The sequence below is a fragment of the Xyrauchen texanus genome, chromosome 6, assembly GCF_025860055.1.
Source record: "Xyrauchen texanus isolate HMW12.3.18 chromosome 6, RBS_HiC_50CHRs, whole genome shotgun sequence".
Taxonomy (NCBI): domain Eukaryota; kingdom Metazoa; phylum Chordata; class Actinopteri; order Cypriniformes; family Catostomidae; genus Xyrauchen; species Xyrauchen texanus.
The window spans coordinates 3,047,861-3,073,002 of record NC_068281.1 but is presented as its reverse complement, the minus strand read 5'-3'; the positions used below and the strand labels follow the sequence as shown (position 1 = coordinate 3,073,002).

The window sequence follows — 25,142 nt, the reverse complement described above, 5'->3', positions numbered from 1 at the left end:
GCCGAAAACCCGGGAAGGAGGAGGGATACGCCGTAGTAGAGTTCTCGCCACTACCATCCACCCTAACGGAGCAGCCGCGGCCGACCGCGAGGGGAGAAGGGGCTCCTAACCGACCGCCTGGAGCGGTCAGGGCCGCTGCCAGGGGCGGAGGAGTCCCCAACCGGCCGCTGAAACGCAGCGGGGTCTGAGACCATTTACCCTTTAAATGATTTATAGTTATGTAGCTCACTATTGTGGACAAAAAGGCCTATGAAGGCCTTAAATACTGTTAAGATATTAGGTATTCTTATGTTACAGCCATGCCAAATTGATGCAATTTTGCATGTTACCTCAGAATGTTATTTTGTGCATGTATGCTAAGTGTTGTTAAGTTTAACATACTATATGTGCTCACAATATATGGGTCAATTAGTCATAATAGGCCATACCCAAAAACCTATCTGCTAATATCTTCTGAACGCTTTATCAGATTAAAATTATTTTGATACATTTTTGTTAAGAATATCTGTAGATAATGCATACAAAGTTTCATGCAAATCAAGCAAACAGCCTAGGACGAGTTCGAAAAAGTAGTTTTTTTCCAAAAAATCTAAATGGTAGAAACGTTTTTTGTGGAAATGTACATTCTTGTGATCACATGATTTGGAGGCATTGATGGATTTACAGAAATATAAAAGACATTTTATCCTATACGGTTCTAGAGTTAATTTAACTGCTTTGAGCACTATTGCACAATTAGGATTTTCTTAAGTTATAGCACCCTCTAGCATCAAAAATGAACGAAACTCGGCATGTTACCTCACAGTGTTCTCTTGTCTATGTGTCCAAAGTTTCGTTAAGTTTGAAAGTTGCGCTCACAAGAGACAGGCTAATTAGTCATTATAGGCCATGCCCCAAAACATATTTGCTGATATATATGGAACAGTATGACGTATCAAAATTATTTTGATAACTTTTTGTGAGGAGGGTTTGTAAATGACGTACACCAAGTTTCGTGAGAATTGGGCAGACGGCCTAGGATGGGTTTAAAAAAGTAGCTTTTTCAAATAAATAGAAATTGGAGAAAACATTTCTTGCAGAAATGGAAATTCAATTGACCATATGATTTGAGGGCACTGGTGGATTCAGAGAAGCTACAAATTTGTATTGTAGCCTTATACGGTTTTGTCGTTATTAGTAAAATCATGAATTAGCTCATTATAGCTCCACTGTGTGGCCGATTGTCACAAAATTTGATATGTGACTTTGTGTAGATTCCCTGCTTGTGTAGTAGTAATTTCATAACCCTCTGCAATTCAAAAAAACAAAGAGTTATAAGGTTCTGAAATGTGATCCTGTTAATTTGTTGAATTGTTTTTTTAATAATATGTTTGTTGCTCAAATGGCTGCAAATTTATCACAGGGCCCCTAGGGGTGGAATTGTACGAAACTTTGCTGAAATCTTCTAAGGCTTTGTTCAGACTGCCACTAAAAATCTAATTTTTTTGCATATCCAGATTGTATCCAGATGAGTTTGTGATAGTCTGGACAGGAAAAAAAAAACATGTGAAATCAGATTTATCCGAATCTGATTGAAACCACATGGGGAGGTGGTTTCAAATGCGATTGCAATCAGATTTTTTTTCAGATGCGTCTCAGTCCGTACGCTCTGGCTGCTCAAATCAGATTTCAAATGGTGAAAATGGTGAAAAACGGCGACCGGGGCAGCTGTAACTGCCTAAGGGAGACACGGGGGTCCGCTCGTAAGGGGACAGAACCGTGGAAATACACACAGGGGGCGTCCGCACAGGAGGCCTTCTACTTTACCTGTGGAGCACCTATACCAGTACAGGGTAGCCGTCAGGGTACCCGCAGTGGCTTGGGTCGGCGAGTTCCTCCGCTGAACCGCGGACCCGGAGGGCTGGGGAGGAATCAACCAGGGGCCCGACTCGGAGTGGGGCGCTTTCCTGGGAAGAAGGCGCACTACTTTACCTTGACGTCAGGAAAAGGGCGCTGGGCGCAAGCGATCCACCCGGCCGGTCGGTCTACGTGTTACCGAGTTCTACGGGCTCGGACCTGAGAAAACACGAGACGCAACCGACTCAACGCGGAGGTTGTAAAACCTCGCGAAGGTGTTGGGTGTTGCCCAACCCGCGGCTCTACAGATGTCTGCTAGGGAGGTGCCCTTGGCCAGTGCCCACGAGGACGCAACACCCCTTGTTGAGTGAGCTCGGACCCGTAAGGGTAGGGGCACGGCCTGGGTGTGATAAGCCAGTGTGATGGCATCGACAACCCAGTGGGCGAGCCTCTGTTTGGAGACGGCATTCCCTTTCTGCCGTCCCCCAAAGCAGACAAAGAGCTGCTCAGAGCGTCTGGTGCTCTGTGTGCGGTCCAGGTAAATGCGCAGGGCGCGCACTGGACACAGCAACGAAAGGGCTGGGTCTGCCTCCTCCCGGGGCAGCGCTTGCAGGTTCACTACCTGATCTCGGAATGGTGTGGTAGGAACCTTGGGCACATAGCCCGGTCGCGGTCTTAGGATCACAGACGTATCTGCCGGACCGAACTCCAGGCAAGTGTCGCTGACAGAGAACGCTTGCAGGTCCCCGACCCTCTTGATAGAGGCGAGCGCGATCAGCAGGGCCATCTTAAGAGAGAGGGCCCTGAGTCCAATTGATTCAAGCGGCTCGAAGGGGGGTCTCTGGAGTCCTGCCAAGACTACCGAGAGATCCCAGGAGGGAACTAGGCCTGGCCGGGAGGGATTTAACCTCCGGGCGCCTTTCAGGAACCTGAGGATCAGGTCGTGCTTGCCCAAAGACTTGCCGTCTACAGGATCGTGGTGGGCGGCAATGGCGGCAACATACACCTTGAGGGTGGACGGGGACAGCCTCCTGTCCAGCCTCTCCTGTAGGAATAGGAGCACAGACTTGATAGCGCACCTCTGCGGGTCTTCAGTTCGGGAAGAACACCAATCTGCGAACAAGCGCCACTTTAGGGCGTAAGGGTGCCTGGTAGAAGGGGCTCTGGCTTGGTTGATTGTATTCACAACGGTCGCCGGTAAGCCGGCTAGCTCTTCCGCGTCCCGTCCAGGGACCAGACGTGGAGGTTCCAGAGGTCTGGGCGCGGGTGCCAGAGCGTGCCCCGTCCCTGAGAGAGGAGGTCCTTTCTCAGGGGAATTCGCCAGGGAGGAGCTGTCGCGAGGAGCCTGAGTTCCGAGAACCAAGTCCGAGTGGGCCAGTAGGGGGCCACCAACGTGACTTGCTCCTCGTCCTCCCTGACCTTGCACAGCACCGGTGCAAGAAGGCTCACTGGGGGAAATGCGTACTTGCGCAGCCCCGAGGGCCAGCTGTGTGCCAGCGCGTCTGTCCCGAGGGGAGCCTCTGTTAGGGCGTACCAGAGCGGGCAGTGGGAGGTTTCCTGGGCGGCGAACAGGTCTACCTGGGCCTTGCCAAACCGTTCCCAAATCAGCTGGACCGACTGGGGGTGAAGCCTCCACTCCCCGCCGGGCAGGCGTTGTCGTGATAGCGCGTCCGCTACGACGTTGAGCTTGCCGGGGATGTGAGTGGCACGCAGCGACTTGAGTCGCTGCTGGCTCCATAGGAGGAGACGGCGGGCGAGTTGTGACATGTGGCGGGAGCGTACGCCGCCTTGGCGATTTATGTACGCCACCACCGTGGTGCTGTCCGATCTCACGAGGACATGTTTGTCCCGAACTAACGGGAGGAACTTCCTGAGAGCAAGAAGGACGGTCAGCAACTCCAGGCAATTGATGTGCCAACGCAGCGGGGCCCCTTTCCAACGGCCCGCTGCTGCGTGCCCGCTGCACACGGCACCCCACCCGGACCGGGAGGCGTCGGTTGTGACCAGGACGCGTCGGGACACCTGCTGCAGGGGCACTCCTGCCCGTAAAAAGCAGAGGTCTGTCCAGGGTCGGAGTGTTTTGAGGCAGGCGGGGGTGATCCTTACCCGATGCGTGCCGTGGTGCCATGCTTGTCTCGGGACTCGAGTCTGGAGCCAGTGCTGGAGTGGTCTCATATGCATCAACCCCAGCGGCGCGACCGCCGCGGAGGACGCCATATGCCCCAGGAGCCTCTGGAAAAGTTTTAGAGGGACCACTGTGCCTGGCTTGAAGGAAGCGAGGCAGTCCAGCACCGACTGAGCACGCTCGCTCGTGAGACGTGCTGTCATTGAGACTGAGTCTAACTCCAACCCGAGAAAAGAGATGCTCTGAACCGGAGTGAGCTTGCTCTTTTCCCAGTTGACCTGAAGCCCCAAGCGGCTGAGGTGCCGGAGCACCTGGTCTCTGTGTGTGCATAGTAACTCTCGAGAGTGTGCTAGGATGAGCCAGTCGTCGAGGTAGTTGAGAATGCGGATGCCGGCTACTCGTAGCGGGGCAAGGGCCGCCTCTGCGACTTTCGTGAAGACGCGAGGGGACAGAGACAGGCCGAAGGGGAGGACTTTGTACTGAAACGCCTGGCCGTCGAACGCGAACCGTAGGAAGGGTCGGTGTCGTGGCAGAATTGAGACGTGGAAGTACGCGTCCTTCAGGTCCACCGCTGCGAACCAATCTAGATGCTGAACGCCAGCCAGAATATTTCTCTGCGTAAGCATTTTGAACGGGAGTTTTAACAAGGCCCGATTGAAAACTCGCAAGTCCAGGATTGGTCGTAAGCCGCCGCCTTTCTTGGGTACAATGAAGTAAGGGCTGTAGAAACCCTTCCTCATTTCGGTTGGAGGGACGGGCTCTACCGCGCCCTTGGCTAAGAGGGTCGCGATTTCCGTGCGCAGGGAACTGGCGTGCTCGCCGTGTACTGCGGAAAAGCGGACGCCCCTGAAGGGGGGGCGGGAGCCGGGCAAACTGAATTGCGTAACCGAGTCGAATGGTCCGGTGCAGCCAGCGTGATGCGTTGGGAAGCGAAAGCCACGCTTCCCAGCTCTGCGCTAGGGGCACCAAAGGGACGAGTATTTTGGACGTACCCGGCGGGGCCTCGCAGCGGGGCGGAACAGGTAATGCAGCGTCGGGCGGCTTCGTTGCGGCCTGAGGCTGAGGTGCTGAGAATAGACTCAAAGCACTTACCTTGCTCCGCGCGCCCGGCAGGGGGCGGGTTCGTGACTGAGGAGGAGGTCTGATGTTGGCGTCCTCTGGACTCGTCTGAACCGGCCGGCCGGGGGACAGTCGTGGGCAGGCGGAAGGCGGGATCGCCGCGTCCGGTGTACCGGGACTGTCGTAATCTGAAAGCAGATTGCCGTGAGAACGGCATTTGCGGGCCAGGTGACCCAGAGGCAAAGGAAATAGCTCTGTTAATGAGAATGTGGGCATCACAGCCCCCGTCAGGGGGTGTGGAAACATGAAAAAACAAAGGATTCTCTTCCCGGCCCTCCACCGGGGGACGGAGCGGTCTTACCACTTCCGGAGCTAACATCTTCGGCTCTGGGTCGGCTGTCTCAGGAACGCTTGGGAGCCTTCCGGGTCCTGGAGGGGTTCGTGAGACAGGGGGCGTGCGCCGCCTGCGGGGTGCTCGACGCTGGGGCTGAGAGCTGGGCCCGGGTTGAGGCGGAGCAGGAGCTGGTTTCTTCGCAGGGGGACGCCCTCGGCGGGCAGACGGGGCAGGGCCCGTAGCGGCAGGTCTGCGGCGGGGCATCATGTGAGAGATGGCCTCCGTCTGCTTCTCCACCGCGGAGAACTGTTGGGCGAAGTCCTCGACGGTGTCGCCGAAAAGGCCAATCTGGGAGGCAGGTGCGTCCAGGAAGCGGTTCTTACCGGCCTCACGCATCTCGACCAGATTGAGCCAAAGATGGCGTTCCTGGACCACTAGGGTGGCCATCGCCTGTCCGAGTGCCTGCGCTGTGGCCTTCGTCGCTCTCAAGGCGAGGTCGGTCGCTGAGCGCAGTTCCTGCAGCACATCAGGATCAGGTCCACCCCCGTGCATGTTGAGTGCTTTGGCCTGGTGGACTTGCAGGAGGGCCATCGCATGCAGGGCGGAGGCAGCGCGTCCAGCCGCACTGTAGGCCTTCGCGTTGAGCGAGGATGTTGTCCTACAGGGCTTAGATGGGAGTACGGGGCGGCCCCGCCAGGCGGTAGGGCTACCGGCCTATAGATGGTACGCAACTGCCCTATCGACCTGGGGAATCGTCTCGTATCCGTGGCGCTCTCCGCCGTCAAGGGTGGTGAGAGTGGAGCGGGTGGCACCTAGACGAGCGGAGAGCGGGGCTCTCCACGTAGACGTCAGCTCATCATGCACCTCCGGGAAGAAAGGAACCGGGGGGATGCGAGGCCGCGAACGGCGCGCCGCCCCAGGAACCAATCACCCGGGAAAGCATGTCAGACATCTGAGCATCGGCCTCCGCCTGGGCCTGCTGGCCCGAAGGCGGCAGTCCAGGGGAGTCCTCGGCATCAGACATCACACTCTCCGATGCAGCGGCGAGCTCATCTGCTTCGGGCTCGGGAGGATAGACAGCCAGGCCGTGAGGCGAGCCGCTATCGCCGCGAGCGTGGACGGGGACCAGCGAGCGTGTCGGGGAACGGGAGGTTCGCGGGGGGCTACCCGGCGAAACCGCACCCACTGCCGCCCCCAAATCGCCCCCAGCACCAACCGCATCGTCCTCAATCCCGTGGGAAGGAGGAGCAATGCGGGGTGCAGCTGGGGTGGCTTGCTTTCTGTTGAAAGCAAGCCGCGACCGCAACGTGGTCATGGTCATGTTCTCGCAGTGAGAACATGAACCATCCACAAACGCCGTCTCGGTGTGATCGCGGCCCAAACACACGAGACAGCGCCTGTGGCCGTCTGAAGCGGAGAGCACTCTACCGCATCCAGGAACAACACAGGGGCGGAAGGGCATCTTGAAAAAGACGCGTTCTGAAAAGAACGTTCAACGCCGCTGTGTTTTGCTCTTTTAGAGAAATGACTCTTTTAATAGGAATTTACTCTTTTAATACACAGTGTGTGTGTGTGTCTGCACTGTCGAAGCGCTCAGGGGCAGCAATGCATGCCGTGCAATGTAAAGGAGAAAGCCGCTGTTGTGCGCCGTCAAGATCCAACAGCATGCAGATCGTCAGAGGAAACAGGAACGTTTTAATGTGGTGTGTAACTCGCAGCAAACTGCAGACAGACCATCGGCTCGAAGAAATTTTCTGAATGAACTCCCGTATTTGCGCCGCTTAAATACCCGTATGTCTGGGGGCGGGACATGCAAATACTGGCTGCCAACTCTCATTGGCCTTTTTTCATAGATCAGAGGTGAATATCAGCGCTCAAGAGAGACCTCTAGTGTCGCTTCTCCGACACAACGTGGAGAGAGCGACAGAAGGGGAACTGAAATTATGTTCTGTCTCTCATGGAAAGCTATCCTGTGAAGACTCACATAAGTCATAAAGACTGTTTTTATGGTGCTTTTACGGTTTTATTTTGTCTATTTTGGAGCTTGACTATTCTTAAAAAATACTCCTTTTGTGTTGCACAGAGAACACCGTAGAGATTTGGAATGACATGGGGGTGAGCAAATGACTGAATATTAATTTTTGGGTGAACTATTCCTTTACAGTTACACACACTGCGGTACGTAGTAAAGGCACACAATCTATCTCTTTAGCTCGAGTACTTCAGAAATGTTCTGCGCATGTCTGTTTCATTAGCATGAGCTGCAGGACGCATGCAGCTGCCGTTAATGACATGCTGAGTCAGGTCACGTTCAGCTCCAGCGCAGCTCAGCTGAATGTGACCTGACTCAGCATGCCCTTCTTGGGCAGTAACGACAAAACAGAAGAGCTGTATTGTCGTTACTGCCCAAGAAGGGTGACCTTGGTCTTTTAAAAAACTGGAGACCAGTTGCTTTACTATGCACAGACTATAAGATTCTTGCTAAGTGTTTTTCAAACAGACTAAAGCAATACCTTGGGTATGTGGTACATAAAAGCCAGACCTACTGTGTTCCCAACAGAACCATTATGGACAATCTTTTTTTATTAAGAGATGTAATTAATTTAGCTTGTATGGACAATCAAGATTTGGGTGTACTTTCTATTGATCAGGAAAAGGCTTTTGATAGAGTTGACCACTTTTACTTGTTCAGCACTCTTAAAGCTTTTGGAATTGGGAAAAAATTAATATCAGGGATAAAACTTTTATATGCTGGGGCATCAGCCATGTTAAAGGTAGGAGGTGGGCTTAGTCAGCCAGTGTTAATACATAGAGGCATTAGACAAGGTTGTCCTTTATCAGGGCAACTATACTCTCTCAACTGAACCCTTACTTTGTCAATTAAGGAAGAAATTGCAAGGTTTTTTTGTTAAAGGGTGTGAAAACAGGCCTGTTAATGTATCTGTATACGCTGGTGATATAACTGTTTTTATAAAAAATGATAATGATGTAAGAGTGTTAAAAGAAAGTTTAAAAGTCTATGAAAATGCCTCATCTGCAAAAGTCAACTGGGAAAAAAGTGAAGGATTTATTATAGGGAACTGGCAAGAGAGAAATCTCCCTGTACTTCCAGGTGGAGTTAAATGGGGTAGTGAAGGGTTAAAAATATTTGGTGTCTATTTAGGAAAGGAGGGATATCAGGGAAAGAACTGGGAGGGTATGGTGGAAAAGGTGTGTGCTAAGTTGTCTAGATGGAATTGGGTGCTACCCCAGCTATCATATAGGGGTAGAGTTTTGGTTGGCAATAATCTAGTTGCTTCCATGCTCTGGCATAAAATGACTGTGCTTAATCCACCAGAGGATGTTGTTCACAAGATACAAAAGAGACTGATTGATTTTTTTGGTCTGGATGTCACTGGACAAAGGCGGGTGTGCTTTTTCTGCCCGTTCATGAAGGTGGGCACGGATTAATAGATGTACAAAGCCGACTCATGACCTTCAGACTTCAAGCTGCACAGAGACTGCTATATTCTAGAGGATCAAATTGGATTGATACTGCCTGCGCTAGTGGACATTTTTAAATATGACATGCAGTTGTTTTTAATAAGGCTGACAGACTTGGATTTGAGTGGCACTTCGCCTTTTTATCAGTCAGTTTTAACAGCATGGAGATCCATTTTTAAAGTGGACAGAGACTTTTCAAATCTAGGAGACTGGATAAAATTCGAACCTCTTTTCAATAATCCCCTAATACAAGCTAAGGTGCTAAACCTTAAGAGCTTAAGGACCCTAATGTCAAAAGCCTGCTGTACCAAAATTTCAGATCTGAGAGCTGGTGAAACCTGGAAAAGTCCTGAGGAGATGTGTTTCCTGACAGGCATCAAGTCTGTCAGGTTCATGAAAATGGTACTTAATGAAATTTTTTCTTTTTTACCTTCGGTCCTTAGACGACGTTCTGAGGACATCAAGATATCTCCACCAGAGGATGATGGCCATCTCCTTTTTCCAGAGATAAAAGTTTCTGCTGCTATTGAGGAACAACCAATGGAGGACTCAATTCTAAATTTCAGAACTCCAGATCTAGCAAAGTTTGAGGAAACCTCTAAGAAAGCAATCTATATAACATGTGTGAAAGTGTCTCATCATGCCTCCCTAAAGAAGCTGAAGGAATCAAAGTGGCTAGATCTATTTGGGCCAGACTCGTCCCCTAAGGGCTGCTGGAGGTCCCTGTATAAGCCTCCCATAGAGAAACGCACTGCGGATCTCCAATGGAGGGTTATTCACTGGGCGGTAGCTACAAACAGACACGTGGCACACATCGATTCCACTATGGATAAGGAGTGTCCTTTTTGTACCTTTGAAGAGACTGTAGACCATGTTTTTTTACACTGTTTTAGACTGAAAGGGTTGTTTCAGACTCTGGGGGAAGTTTTTAGGAATTTTGGAGAAGGTTTTAGCGAAAAACATTTTATATTTGGACCCAAGTATGTTGCTTCAGAGAGAAAGAAAATTTCTCTGATAAATTGTATAGTAGGTGAAGCAAAGTTGGCAATATGGTTGACAAGAAAACGGAAATTAAGGGGGGGAAGTTCAGTAGATCCTGATTTGACTTTTAAAGCCCTCATAGCAGCTAGAATTAAAACAGAGTTTGCATTTTACAAAATGACAAATAATCTGGTTGTTTTTAATGATTTTTGGAGTATTGGTGGAATTTTATGTACAGTTGATGAAGAGTGTACAGTTTAGATTGTTTTTTTCTGTTGTCATAATGTGATTGATTTTGGGAAAATGTTTTAATAAAGGAGTGTTAAAATTCAATTCTCTCTCTCTCTCTCTCGCTCTCTCTCCCTCTCTCTCTCTCTCCCTCTCTCTCTCTCTCTCTCCCCCTCTCTCACTCTCTCCCTCTCTCTCCCTCTCTCTCTCTCTCTCTCCCTCTCTCTCTCTCTCTCTCTCTCTCTCTCTCTCTCTCTCTCTCTCTCTCTCTCTCTCTCTCTCTCTGAGCGCATGCGCGTGAGTGGCGAGCGAGTGGAAGCGTGGCTGTGAGAGCGTTTGTTAAGCTTATTTGCTTTCAAATAATCTTTAGCCTTAAACTTTTTTTGTTTTTTCATAATTATCTTTTCTTTTTTCCCTTGCTGGACAGTCTTACTAACAGTCAAGAAAGTTTGTTTGGTTTCGCTTGCACGGTTTTCAGAGGCCGGTATGGCGTCTGTTCCCGTGCAAGGAACGCCAAATCTGTCACTTCGTAATGGGTGCAAATGTGTACCAGAGCCCGGAGTGACAGTAGAGGAACTGCTTATAGTTATAGGAGTACAGGTCAGATTTGAAAATATAATTTCGGCCTCACGGATGAACAAAGCTGTTGTCGTGTTTTTAAAATCAGACTCCCTGGTAAATCAGTTGACTGTGAGCGGAATATGGGTGACGGAAACGTTTGTTACGGTAACCCCGCTATCCGCTCCAGCAACGAAAATCATCATTTCAAATGTACCGCCGTTTATTTCCGATGACACCATCACAAAAGAGCTGCTGAGGTTCGGAAAAATCGCAAGCCCAGTCAGAAAGATCCCTCTGGGATGTAAAAATAGCGCACTCAAACATGTTCTTTCCTTTAGACGTCAAGTCTTTATGTTTCTGACTTCAAAGGAGCGAACATTAGAAGTCTCGTTCCGTGTTAATCACGGGGAGAAGTCATATATGGTTTACGCCAGCACTGAGAGCTTGATGTGTTTTGAATGTGGAGACCTGGGCCATAAACGCTTCATGTGTCCACATAAAGATGACCAGCGTGCGTCCACATCGCATAAGGATGTGACTATTACTGACCAACAAACTAAAGAAAGTGATGAACAGAGACTTGATGGGCAGGATAAAGTGACCACAGAGGAGGGCAAGGTGCAAGAGGTGAGTGAGTTAAATGTAAATACTGATGGTGTGGAGCAAGCTGGATGCAGTTATGTATATGACAAACCTGAGAATGATGCAGACAATGTTGATAAGAATGAGACACAGAGTGGTGTGGATTATGTGTGTGAAGGTAATGATGTGGCACAGGCTGAAGGCTTAGAGGAAAACATGGATGATGAGACAGATAGTCTATCCCAGTTTACTGATGACGGTTTTAGAGATGATGATCAAGTGTCAGATGGTGCAAAAGGAACTGATAAAGACCTATATACTGTTGATGAAATTAACACTTTTCTTGATAAAACCAAAGGAAAAGCAGGTGTTGAAATAGGTAATTATTTCCCTGACATTGATAAATTCATTTCCTCTGTGGTATGGGCTAGGAAAGTGAGTAGCTACGACGAGCTCTCACAACAAAAACGTTTTCGTCTTAAAAAAACACATCACAGTCCTCAGACAAGGCAAAAAGACAGTGAAAGCGAGGGGAAACACTAAATATTCTTAATGGCTTACAACTTTACTTTTTCTCTCTGTTTTTTCATCCTTTTTCCATTTCTCATGGAGATCTTGCGGGTGGGATCAATTAATATAAATGGAATGAGGGATGGGAGAAAATTTGGTTTATTATCAGAAATGATAAGTTTGAAAGATCTTGATGTTGTTTTCTTGCAAGAAACCCGTAGCAGTCAAAATAATGAGATTGATTGGGGCTTATGGTGGGAAGGAAAGAGCATTCTTAGTCACGGGACTCATTTAAGTGCGGGAGTAGCTGTACTTTTCTATTCAAAAGTGAAGTGGTACCTGGGAGATTATTGTCTGTAAGGGCTGAAATTGAACATTTAAATTTTTTATTTGTGAACATCTATGCCCCTAATTTAGGGGCAGACAGAATACAACTTTTTACCAAACTGGAGCACTTTTTAAAACAGCAGCAGGACGGTGATTTTATTGTATTAGGAGGGGATTGGAACTGCACTATTGATTTTACACAAGATTATACACAGTCTGCAATTTGCTTAGCTAATATAACTAAAAATCTTAATTTCTCAGATGTGTGGAGAGAGCATAACTCATCAGTTCAGCAGTATACATGGATGAAATTTAACAATGGCAGCATTTCTGGAGCACGTTTAGACCGGTTTTACATATCACATCATTTAAGATATAAGATTGTTAATACATCTATAACCCCAACAGTTATTTCTGGTCATAAACTCATCACTATTGAATGTACTTTGACTGAAAGAAAACATACGAGTTATTACTGGCATTTTAATGTTAAACTTTTAGAAGACAAACAGTTTTGTGAGAATTTTAAACTTTTTTGGGAAACCTGGAAAAGTGTTTTTATGAAAATATTATTCAATGGTGGGAAATTGGTAAAGTACATATTAGAAGCTATTGTCAACAATATACATCTCATTCCTCCTTGGTTTTGAAAAAGACTTTGGAGTGTCTGGAAAAAGAGATCTTGGACATTGAAATGAACGTGAATGATGTTGTTGATGGTAATCTACACGATCTGTGGACTTATAAAACAAATCAGCTGAGCTCCTTTTTAAATGAAAAAGTTAAAGGAGCTCTTATAAGAAGTCGTTTTTTAAAAATAAGAGACATGGACGGACCTTCTTCATATTTCTTTAACTTGCAACGAAAAGCTGGACAAGAAAAACAGACGCTCATATTAAAAGACAACAATGGACAGAATACTTCAGACCCAGTAAAGATGCGCAAACTTGCGGTGGATTTTTATTCTAGGTTATACGCTGCCGATACCCCAGATGAACTCTGTAGAGAACAACTGTTACAAGATCTTCCTGTGTTATCAGCAGAACACAAACTATCTTTAGAGACTGAACTCACTTTTGAAGAGGTTACAGCTGCTGTTATGGGACTCTCCTCAGGACGTACACCAGGACTGAATTCTATAAATCTCTTTGGAATATTATTGGACATGAGTATTTTGAAGTTCTCCAAAAATGTATTAAGGAAGAAATTCTTCCTTTGAGTTGTCAGCGGGCAGTTCTAACGCTACTCCCAAAAAAAGGTGACCTAACTCTCTTGAAGAACTGGAGACCTGTAGCAATTTTGGACTCCGATTATAAAATCTTTTCTAAATGTCTGGCCAATAGGGTAAATGGTTTAATGCATACAATTATACACACTGATCAGTCATATTGTATAAAAAATAGATCCATAATAGATAATCTACATTTGGTAAGAGACATTTATGATTTTACTTCTTTTAATAATACCAATATAGGTTTTTTTTGTCATTAGATCAAGAAAAAGCGTTTGACAGAGTTGATCATAATTTTCTTTTTGATACCTTAAAGGCTTTTGGTTTTGGGGACAATTTTATTTCAAAAATAAAACTGTTGTTCGCCGGAGCCACATGCATGATTAAATTAGCTGGTGGCCTCAGTACTCCTGTAAAGGTCAATAGAGGTATTAGGCAAGGTTGTCCTATTTCAGGACAACTTTACAGTATAGTCCAGGGTATCCGCGGGGTCTTGAAAAGTATTAAAAGTTGATAAATCAATTTTGGGAAAATTAAGACCCTTAAAAAGTATTAAAACGTCTTATCACAGCTTTATAAAGTCTTACATTTTGAAAGTATTTTTTCTGAATTAGCTGTCCAACAGTTTGAGTCCCAAAAACATCGTAAAAGTGTGTGAATTTAGTCATTTTTATTAAAAAAACGAACAGGTACATAAAAAACTAGGCTATTGTGGGTGTGTTCGTAAATTGGCTCTGAGAGCACCAGAGCGGGCAGGCGGGCGGAAGTTCAAAAGCACAATGTACGCTCTGGCGTTCCCAGTGCGTATTACAACGCTACCGAAATGTTTTAAGAGAAGGTTGGTGAACTCATGAACAGAATGGGGAAGTGCAAATTTGCAGCGTCCTGGATGGAAATGCCGGACTTCAAAGAGTGGCTGCAGCCAGTCGAGGGAATGTCAGGGAGGCATATTGTACATTATGCAAGAAAAAAATAAGTATTGTGTCAATGGGCATTAACTCGTTAAAGTCCCACATGTGTTGTGCTAGCCACAAAGCCGCTGCTAGCGCCGAGAGCGGCAGCTCTCCATCGCTAGCTTCTGTGGTAATCGTGCACCACCACAACCTAGTGCCAACGTCGTTACACCACCGGCAGTCGCACCTGAAGCTACAGCTATGACCGGGCTGTCTCTGCTTCCTCATCTTCTGCAGCCGACATCAGAGTGGCTCTGGGCGGCACAGCAACACTGCGTGCTGAGGTGTTGTGGTGTCTCCACACAGCGGAGAAACACCATTCACTGAACTCAAACGGCAGAGGGGAAATCTGGGACATTAATGGCACAACTGATCACGAAGTCCAACATCCTCAGAAGACGTAGTAAAGAAAAGCGGAACTAATTGGTCCAAACTGAGAAGCTGCTGGGAACAAAATCAGAAGAACTGAGGCACATGTCAGCATGATTGTTGTTGAGGGTGGAGCAAAGTTTTGTTTTGTTTTTTAATAAACTTTGCTTTGATTTACTATCCCAGCCTATTTGATTTTTTTTTGTATCAGAGTGGTCTATAGTCTTTATCACAAACTAAAACTGTTAAGTTAAAAGTATCACTGATGTAAATGGTTACAGCTTGAAGTGGCGGTGAGGTATTAAAAAATATTGAGAAGTTCTTGAAAAAGTCTTGAAAAGGTATTAAAATTAACTTCAAGATTCCTGCATATACTCTGTAGTCATTGAGCCTTTGCTGTGTAGGTTAAGAAGAGAGTTAACAGGTTTACAGATCAATACTTTGGATTTTAAGTGTTTTATCAAGCTCTCGGCATATGCAGACGATGTCACAGTTTTAATTCGAAACCAATGTGATGTTAAATGTTTAGAAAATGCCTTGGAGTGTTATGGGAAAGCGTCTTCAGCCAAAGTCAATTGGCAAAAAAGTGACGCTTTGTGGTGTGGTCAAGTTTTTAATAGTCCGTCACTACCTGGTGGGCTGCAGTGGGGGAGAACAGGTTTTAAATATCTAGGGGTTTTTATAGGGACCGATGATTATAAGAAAAATAATTGGGAGGGTCTAGTGGAAAAAGTGTGTGCTCGGTTGTCTCACTGGAAATGGTTGCTAACCCAGCTGTCCTACAGGGGGAGAATCCTGGTATGTAATAACCTGGTTGCATCATCCCTATGGCACAAAATGATGGTTCTAGAGCCTCCAGATGACCTAGTAAGGAAAATTCAACAGCACCTGGTGGACTTTTGCTGGTCTGGTCAGCACTGGTTGAAGGCACCAGTGCTCTATCTACCGATACAGGAAGGAGGACAGGGACTAGTCGACATTGGATCCAGAGTCAAAGCTTTCAGACTCCAGGCAGCTCAGAGACTCTTGTATGGGGAAGATGTAAGCTGGGCTGGGATAGCCTGTGCCCTCCTGAAAAGAGCGGGCAACATGGAATTTGACCGGCACTTGTTCCTTATGGATACTACAAAACTAGACCTGTCTGGACTGACATCATTTTATAGATCAATGTTAAAATCATGGACTCTTTTCAGTTTCTCTCGGGAGCAAAATGAGATGAAAGGACTATGGCTGAGAGAAGAACCACTGTTTTTTAATTCTGCACTGGTTTTAGATCTTTTTAATTCAGATTCACTCAGAAAAGCATTGTGGACTGCAAATTTTACCAAAAATGGTCATTTTATTGCTGAAGAAGGATGGATTTCTGCCGACAATTTAGCTTCAAAACTAAACATAAGATCAGTCCGGGTGGTAGAGAGACTGCTGACTCACTTTTACGAGTTTTTACCACCAGAATATAGACTGTCCCTAGAGACATCTTTTAGAGAGGAAGAAACTTCTGTCTTCCCAGATCTAATTTTCTCTCCTGATTGGCAAGAAACAGAGAATGGGATTTTTTAGAAAAGCTGGAAAGAAAGCCATCTATATATTGTGTGTAAAGGTGTCACATCTTCCTCAGCTTCGGAGTGTGAGAGAGTCAAAATGGCAAGAGATCTTTGGACCAAGTGATTCCCCTAAAGGCTGCTGGAGGACCTTGTACAAACCTCCTATTGAGAAAAGAACTGGAGACCTGCAATGGAGGATTGTGCATGGTATAATAGCCACAAACAGACACAGAGCACACCTTGATCCTCAGGTCGGGGAGGGTTGTCCTTTTTGTGGAATACAAGAATCACCTTTTTCTTAATTGTGCGAGACTGCAACCTTTATTTTATAAAGTAGAAGAGTGGTGCCAAACCCTAGGGGAGGTTTTTACACCGGCAAGGTTTATTTATGGACCAAAGTACAGCAGAAGTAGAATGGAGAGTCATGTTTTATTAAATTATTTATTCGGTCAAGCAAAGATGGCTATATGGTTATCCAGAAAAAATAAAATGAATGAAAAGGGTTCAACTGATGTAATGTTAATACTAAAGGGATTAATAAAATCCCGCATTAATATAGAGTTTAGCTATTATAAATTGATAAGCAACTTGCAAATGTTCAAACATAAATGGGGAGTAAACCAGTGTGTATGTGATATTGTCCTTGATGATTGTTTGCATTTTTATATCTGAGAAATGCTGCTTGTAAAAACTACACTCATATTTATGTGATTTATTTTTTTTATTTTTTTCATATATTTTCTTAATCTTTTTGTAATAAAGAGACCTTAAAAGTCAAGTCTCTCTCCCTCTCTCCCTCTCTCTCTCTCTCTCCCTCTCTCTCTCCCTCTCTCCCTCTCTCTCTCTCTCTCCCTCTCTCTCTCCCTCTCTCCCTCTCTCTCTCTCTCTCTCTCTCTCTCTCTCTCTCTCTCTCTCTCTCCAGTAAACTGGATGTACAGTAGATGTTTGCAATAGGTGACGTGATGGCGCCCGTGTGAGGTCATCTCTCCTCTGGGACTGAAGCGGTTGTCCTGGTGACCAGATTTACAGGATGGATTCTGCTCTTATGAGTTTGATGAAGACAAAAACTGAAGAAGCGTCCCCCTAAATCAAAGTTTTCCCTCTGAAGCTCCGGCATGTGTGTTTGTTTATCGGAACATCTGAAGGTGAGGTGCAGCTCGTGCCCGTGAGCCTTCCTGAAATACGTTGCATCATTTTGCATCATACGTGCGGAGGCTGCCGTTCTCTCGCCGTGTGGACGACCTTAAATTCACTGACAACATTTCCTCATAATAATGCAAATGTTCCTGAACTGTTTGGCTGATTTGGCAATCGTGAAATCTGTGCGGTCAGTAATATAAAGCTGTTCATTATGCAAATACTTTTTTCCTGCAAGTCGTTCACACACAGGGTGTATTTTACTTTTTGTACGTCAGAGGTGTTTGAAGTGAAATACAGTTTGTGCAATGAAATGACGCTGTAAAAATAAAAAAGTTGACTTTGTTGGTTTTACGGAAGCTTTGTGTAATTAGGCTTTTTAAAGGAATATTCCTTATTTAATACAGCTTCAGCTTATTGACAGCATTTGAGGCATAATGATTCATAATGATCATTACCACAAAATACATTTCGACTCGTTCCTCCTTTTCTTTAAAAAAAAAAAAAAGGTTACAGTGAGTCACTTACAATGGAAGTCAATGGGGCCAATTTTTGGAGGTTTTAAATGCAGAAATGTGAAGCTTATCATTTTATAAAAGCACTTACACTGTTCTGTGTGTGTGTGTGTGTGTTTGTGTGTGTGTGTTTGTGCATGTTTGTGTGTGTGTGTGTGTGTGTTTGTGCGTGTTTGTGTGTGTGTTTGTGTGTGTGTGTGTTTGTGTGCATGTGCATGTGTTTTTGTGTGTTTGTGTGTGTGTGTTTGTGCGTGTGTGTGTGTTTGTGTGCATGTGCATGTGTTTTTGTGTGTTTGTGTGTTTGCGTGTGTGTTTGTGCGTGTTTGTGTGTGTGTGTTTGCGTGTGTGTTTGTGTGCATGTGCATGTGTTTTTGTGTGTTTGTGTGTGTGTGTTTGCGTGTGTGTTTGTGCGTGTGTGTGTGTGTGTTTGTGTGCATGTGCGTGTGTTTTTGTGTGTTTGTGCATATGTGTTTGTGTGTGTGTTTGTGCCTGTGTGTGTGTGTGTGTGTGTGTGTGTGCATGTGCTTATGTGTGTGTGCGTTTGTGTTTGTGTGTGTGTGTTTGTGCATATGTGCATGTGTGTGTGTGCATTTGTGTTTGTGTGTGTGTTTGTGTGTGTGTGTTTGTGCATATGTGCATGTGTGTGTGTGCATTTGTGTTTGTGTGTGTGTTTGTGTGTGTGTGTTTGTGCATATGTGCATGTGTGTGTGTGCATTTGTGTTTGTGTGTGTGTTTGTGTGTGTGTGTTTGTGCATATGTGCATGTGTGTGTGCATTTGTGTTTGTGTGTGTGTGTTTGTGCATATGTGCATGTGTTTGTGCGTGTGTTTATGTGTGTGTGTGCGTGTGTTTGTGTGTGTGTTTGTGTGCGTGAGTGTTTTTATCATTTTATAAAAGCACTTCAATTAATCCTTCGGTTAAAACTCATGTATTATTTGAGCTGTAAAGATGTTTAAATTGTCATTTACAGTAATTTTAGTGTTTCGGGCTTGTTGACGTTACGTCGTCATGACCACGAAGTTGTAAAATTGGCTATAACTTTATACAGATGTGGTTAGTAAGTGATTTTATTACACTAAAATCACGTTAACACACTTATTGTTTACGTCATGCGTTTGTACTTTTGAAAAGCGAGTATTTTAACGTTTACAGATTAAACCCCATTGACTTCCATTGTAAGTGCCTCACTGGAACACAGATTTTTGGCTTTTTTTTTAAGAAAAGGATGAACGAGTCGATACATTTTTTTGGTAATCAACAATATGCCACAAATGCTTTCGATTGAGCTGAACTTGTACTGAACCAGAATATTAATTTAAGGGTTAAGTCCATCAGACACAATCAAAGGACGTGTTCTTGCGTTCTAAACCTTTGGGGTCCGTGATGGGTGTAGGTGTCCCAGATGGGGTGGAGTCCCCTTTGAGCATTTTGCCCCTTCAGTACGGGACACAAAGCTTTCAATATAGAATGTTTCACCATCCGACTGGGGGCAGGGATGTTGGCATTTCAGCCAAAATACGGGATGTCCCTGCAAACCAAGGCTACATTAAAGCTTCGCTGCTAACAGAAAGAAAAAAGTCTCTTCACTACTTGACTAGTCAGTTGCGGGATGACTAGTTGACCATCTGAACCCATCCCAAACCTGTTGCACTGTTGTGGTAAAAGTGGGTTCAGATGGTGACCGCATCAAACTGCTTCATGGCTATTGAAATGAATAAAAATATATTCAAACAAGGTTGTGTCTTTCTATCAGTCGTATAATGTTTTGTCGGTCAAACGTGCTACTTTGTGTAAATATCATCCTCTGCATTTTATTCATATAGATCAGAGTTGGTCTATACGGGGGTTTTCCAGCTGGGGTCTGAGGACCCCTAAGGGACTGCTAGGGGGTCTGCAAAAAATTTTGGAGAAAAATATGTGTAAAAAATGTTGACATTATTACCATTTGATTCTGAAATCATCCGATTAATCATGACTATTTTATAGTATTAACAGCCATATTAAAAAAAATAAAAGCAGAAATATCAATAAATCGTCATATAATTTAATATATTATTAAATAAAGTATATTATTTGTAAGAAATAAGAGCTTAAATTCACTATTCTCTGTAAAGCTGCTTTGAAATTGTGTGTTATTGTAAACTTTTACACATTCATTTATTCAGTGCTTTCACAATAAATATAAACATAGAGAAATAAAATAGAATTTGTATTATATAATATTTTTAAATTAATTGAAATGAAAATATTTATCTAACATCACTCCAGCATAACAAAGATACGCTGTCAATAAGTAAATATTAATTATATATATGTCATTTGTGAATATTAAAATAATATATATATATATAAAACTAATATATATATATATATATATATATATATATATATATATATATATATATATATATATATATATATATAATTTATGAATATTAAAATGTATATATATATATATATATATATATATAGATATATATATATATGTGTATAAATATAATATTTACTAAATTTATATAATTTTATATAATGTATTATTTATTATTTTTATGATTATTTATCTAATATATTATTTTGCAAACAGGAAGTCTTTATAATATCATGTTTATCACATTCTCACACTAAGGGGGTGATCAAATTTAAGGCTCCTTGGCATCGAAAAGTTAAAAACTCGGGGTCTATGATACTGTTTTAGGTTCTAATCATCTATGCAGACTGGCTGGGGCACTCTCACTCACACATACGGGACAATTTAGAGTCTCCAATTCACTTAACCTGCATGTTTGTGGACTTGTGGGGGAAACCCACACAAACACAGGGAGAACATGCGAATTGAATTGAGCTCATAATCCTGTTTATCAATGGTTAAGATCATACTGTAAATATTCAGTCTTTATGGCTAAATATTAAATCACTATACAGAATAAAATTGCCTTATTTGGATAGTGACATTTTTATCAATTTAATCGTGAATATGATCACAAAGTCTGTCACCATAATCAGTCAGTGTGTTGACATTTATTTGTAGTATAATGGTATTGATGTATATGTTTGTAGTAATGTGAGATTTATTGTCAACATGTCCATGTCATATTTCAACTCCAAATGAACTCAACTTCTATCAAAATAAAAAATATGAAACTAATGTTAACATTTTTTGAATCGTGACATTATTTTCATGACTGTTAACACATTTAACGTTGCAATTCTCGTTATTGTAATGCGATCAGGCATTTTTCTTTTTACTTTCTTTATATATTGTATTCTTATTATTTTCATGTGTGATTCACAATACTTTTTCAGTATCATTAAATATTATAATGCAGAAATTGTTTTATTTAGTTAAATCAACATAAATTAAAGGTTATATATATATATATATATATATATATATATATATATATATATATATATATATATATATATATATATATATATATATTCACTATATATATTTATTTATGTATATTCACTATATATATTTTTTATTATTATTTATATATATATATATATATATATATATATATATATTCACTATATTTATTTATTTATGTATATTCACTATATATATTTTTTATTATTATTTATATATATATATATATATATATATATATATATATATATATATATATTCACTATATTTATTTATTTATGTATATTCACTATATATATTTTTTATTATTATTTATATATATATATATTTTTATGTGTATTCACTATATATATTTATTTATATATTTATGTATATTCAATATATATATTTTTTATTATTTATTTATATATTTATGTATATTCATAATATATATTTTTTATTATTATGTATTTATTTATATATATATATATATATATATATATATATATATATATATATATATATATATATATATGTGCATTCACTATATATATTTGTTTAATTATTTATATATATATATATTGTTTTATTTTATTATTATTATGAGAACTACATATCTGCATGACAGTAATGACAATCTGGAGAAATGTTTCATTGTCACGTATAAGTATATAATCTTAAATCAAAAGTGTGTGTGTGTGTGTGTGTGTTTGTGTGTGTGTGTGTGTTTATACAGCTGAGTGTGAGACTGTTTGTGTGTAAGTGTGTATATTTGTTTCAAAACGATCTGTGTTGTACTTTTTGGGGGTCATTTACAAAATTCTGCATGTGTGCAATATTAAGAAACTTTGCTGAAGTATCTGTAATTGTCAATATCCATCTCTAAACTAATTCATCTGTTTGTACAGATCATTAACTGGTAATGGTGTCAAAACTGAAAGAAGAAATCTTGTTGATGCTGATATTTGATGTTTTTGCACTCTCGTGTTGTCCTCTTGAGTGTGTGTCGGTTTAAAAACACCATGTTCACTCCTACTGTATGTCCGTTGGGTGAAAACAAATGACATGCAAATACTGTTGGCACACATTTCTGGGTGAAGAATTTACATCCTCTTGCACATCAACTTTTCAAAGTCATAAAGAGTCATAAAACTGACCCATTCAATAAATCAGTGATGCAATAATTAACTTTGGTTGAAATTGATTATTATTGTTAATATCTACCCTGTATAGGCTACTGTCTTGCCTTTTTGTGTGTTTGTTTTTATATTTATAGCACCAAATCTATTGTATGACTTCAGAAGACTTGGAATATAGCAATTAAATTGCATGTCGTACTTTTGTTTTCCTCTGTTTAGATGATTCTCCTGGGTTTCAATTGACATGAAGCTAAACAATTAGACAATTCATAAAATTCTGCACAAAAAAAAAAAAAAAAAAATCAATTATAGCATTTCTTGCAAAAATTGGTTTAATGACTTAAAGGAGACCTATTATGCCCCTTTGTACAAGATGTAACATAAGTCTCAGGTGTCCACAGAATGTGTCTGTGAAGTTTCAGCTCAAAAAAACAACACGGATCATTTATTAGACCGTGTTGTAAATGCTGTGTGTGTCTCTTTAAATGCAAATGAGCTGCTGCTCCCCGCCCCCTATCTGGAAGAGGCTTGTGCCTTTACAGCTCGTGCTTTGGTTACTACAGCAACAACATGATTGACAGCGTAAATACCGGAGTTCAGGCAGGGCTGGACTGGGAAGGGAAATCGGCCCTGGATTTTACACAGCAACTGGCCCAAAGGTTTCTGTCCTTTTCTGCATATCGCGGCGCCGTTTTGTGGTCCGTTCTGCATAACGTGGTGGCTCATTTTAGCTTATTGCGGACCATTCGGGCCCGTTACGCGGACGACACAGCGGCCCGCTCGGTTTACCAGATTACCAGTCCAGCTTTTCCACTGTGTCTTCAGTGGCTCTGATGCCAGGAGTACATGAAGACTCTTATGTTCACTTTTACAGCAACAACAGAACACTTATGAGACATTATTCTTCTCACTGTATCTGCTCCAATGCAGAAAAAAATGGCGGACTGTGTGTAGATCACTCGGGGGAGGATCTATGATAATAGGGTGGAGTCTGTAACCAGTCGTGGGCGTGGCCTGCTCTATCATGTTGTCACTTTAGAGCAGAAATGAAAACCATTCATTTTGACACACTGTTTTTGATTTATAGAAATATAAGAAAGAGGAGTGGGTGGACTTTTAACATTTATGCCCAGAAAATAAATGAAAATACTGTATTTTTGAACTCAATCATTGAAAATATGTTCATCATAGAAGAGGAATTGTTTAATAGATCCGGACAGAAAAATGAGCATCATTGACTAATATATTGTACATTTGTAAAGCATTGCTCCAATGTACATCTATATGTATTTGATATGTTGTGCATTTAGTTCTCTGCCCTGTTGTTAGCTGTATGAGTGTATTCACCCTGTCCTGTGATGCCCTTTTGGTGACCCGTGATCTGCAGCAACTCTTATCAGTGGTACACATGGTTTCCTGTAGCAGAACAGTGCGGTAATCTCATTTACACAGAACAGAAACCATAAACAGAAATCTAGATATAAAAATGCATGTTCAACACCACCGGGTTGGCACACATATATAACATCCGGTTCAAAAAATATTGCTGCTCTTTCAGAACTTATATTAGATAACTGAAAACCCCTTTAAATATCAGCTTTGTCTCGGATGTGTCGAATAAAATTCCACAAATATATGCAAATAATTCAGTTGCTGAAAGTGAGCGTAGAGAGTTATAACATGCATGTGGAGTGTGGCACATTTGCTCTCTGTTTAATCCCATTATCCCTCTGGAGAAACAAATTGAGTGGTCTTATATTCAATGTTTTTCCCCTATGGGTAACGTATTTTCTTAAAAAGAGAAAAGCTCTTGAATAGGCCAAAGTGGAATAAACACCATCTGTTATTCATACTGTAACTGAAGTGTACGGTGTATATTTCAATTGCTGTCATATCGCAGATATCCACATTTTCCTTCAATTCTTTTTCCACCTGGATTCAACTTCAAAGCAGACGGCTTCTGGTTTTACCCATAATGCATTGTTATCTGATCAGACAGAGGACAAATAGTAAGTTAGATCATGTAGTGAAGCATTCAATGTATATGTTTTTATTTTGATGCATAATTGATGCAGTATGTTAGTATTCACAATTAAAGCATCACTTTTATTTGTAATTTGAAACTGTTTTTGAGCATGTGTATATATGTTTCTGTGTTTATGTGTGTATGTATGTGTGTATATATGTGTGTGTGTGTGTGTGTGTGTGTGTGTGTACATATATATGTTTCTGTATGTGTGTGTATATATGTTTCTGTATGTGTGTATGTGTGTGTATATATGTTTCTGTATGTGTGTATGTGTGTGTATATATGTTTCTGTATGTGGGAATGGGCCAGCCTGGCTGGGCCTCTTTTCTCTCGATGTTTCTCGCATAGAGCAACTACGGCCGGGGCCCTTACACGCATTGAGGGAAGGGGGTCTTAGCCATTCTTTCAGGGGGAGAAGACCCTGCGGAGGCCACACCTATCCGGCAGGGGAGGCAAAGAGTGGCGAATGCATCACATGGCCTGTTAGGACCTATGTGGAAAAGTTGGTGCGGTGGTAGATCCAGCCTCGTAGAGGGGGGAAGCATACAGCACGGTGACCGCGGCAGCTGTAACTGCCTAAGGGAGACACGGGGGTCCGCTCATGAGGGGACAGTACCGTGGAATTACACACGGGGAGTCCGAGCAGGAGGCCTTACCTGAGGAGCACCTATTCCAGTACAGGGTAGCCTTTGGGTACCCGTAGTGGCTTGGGTCGGCGAGTTCCTCCGCTGAACTGCTGTCCCCCGAAGTTCCTCCGCTGAACCACTGTCCCCGAAGCAGACAAACAGCTGCTCAGAGCGTCTAGTGCTCTGCGTGTGGTCCAGATAGATACACAAAGCACGTACTGG

At 42.9% G+C, this 25,142-nt stretch overlaps 1 protein-coding gene across 1 annotated transcript in view; it reads left to right on the top strand.

Annotated features, from left to right (window-relative positions):
- Positions 1 to 19,955, top strand: part of LOC127645321 (phosphatidylinositol 4-phosphate 5-kinase type-1 gamma-like) — a 74,154-nt gene extending 54,199 nt beyond the window's left edge. The window contains exon 17 of the mRNA XM_052128900.1: positions 17,046 to 19,955. Within this exon, the coding sequence (XP_051984860.1) occupies positions 17,046 to 17,048 (3 nt within the window). The 3' untranslated portion in view covers positions 17,049 to 19,955. The remainder of the gene's footprint in view (positions 1 to 17,045) is intronic.
- Positions 19,956 to 25,142: the final 5,187 nt, after the last annotated feature.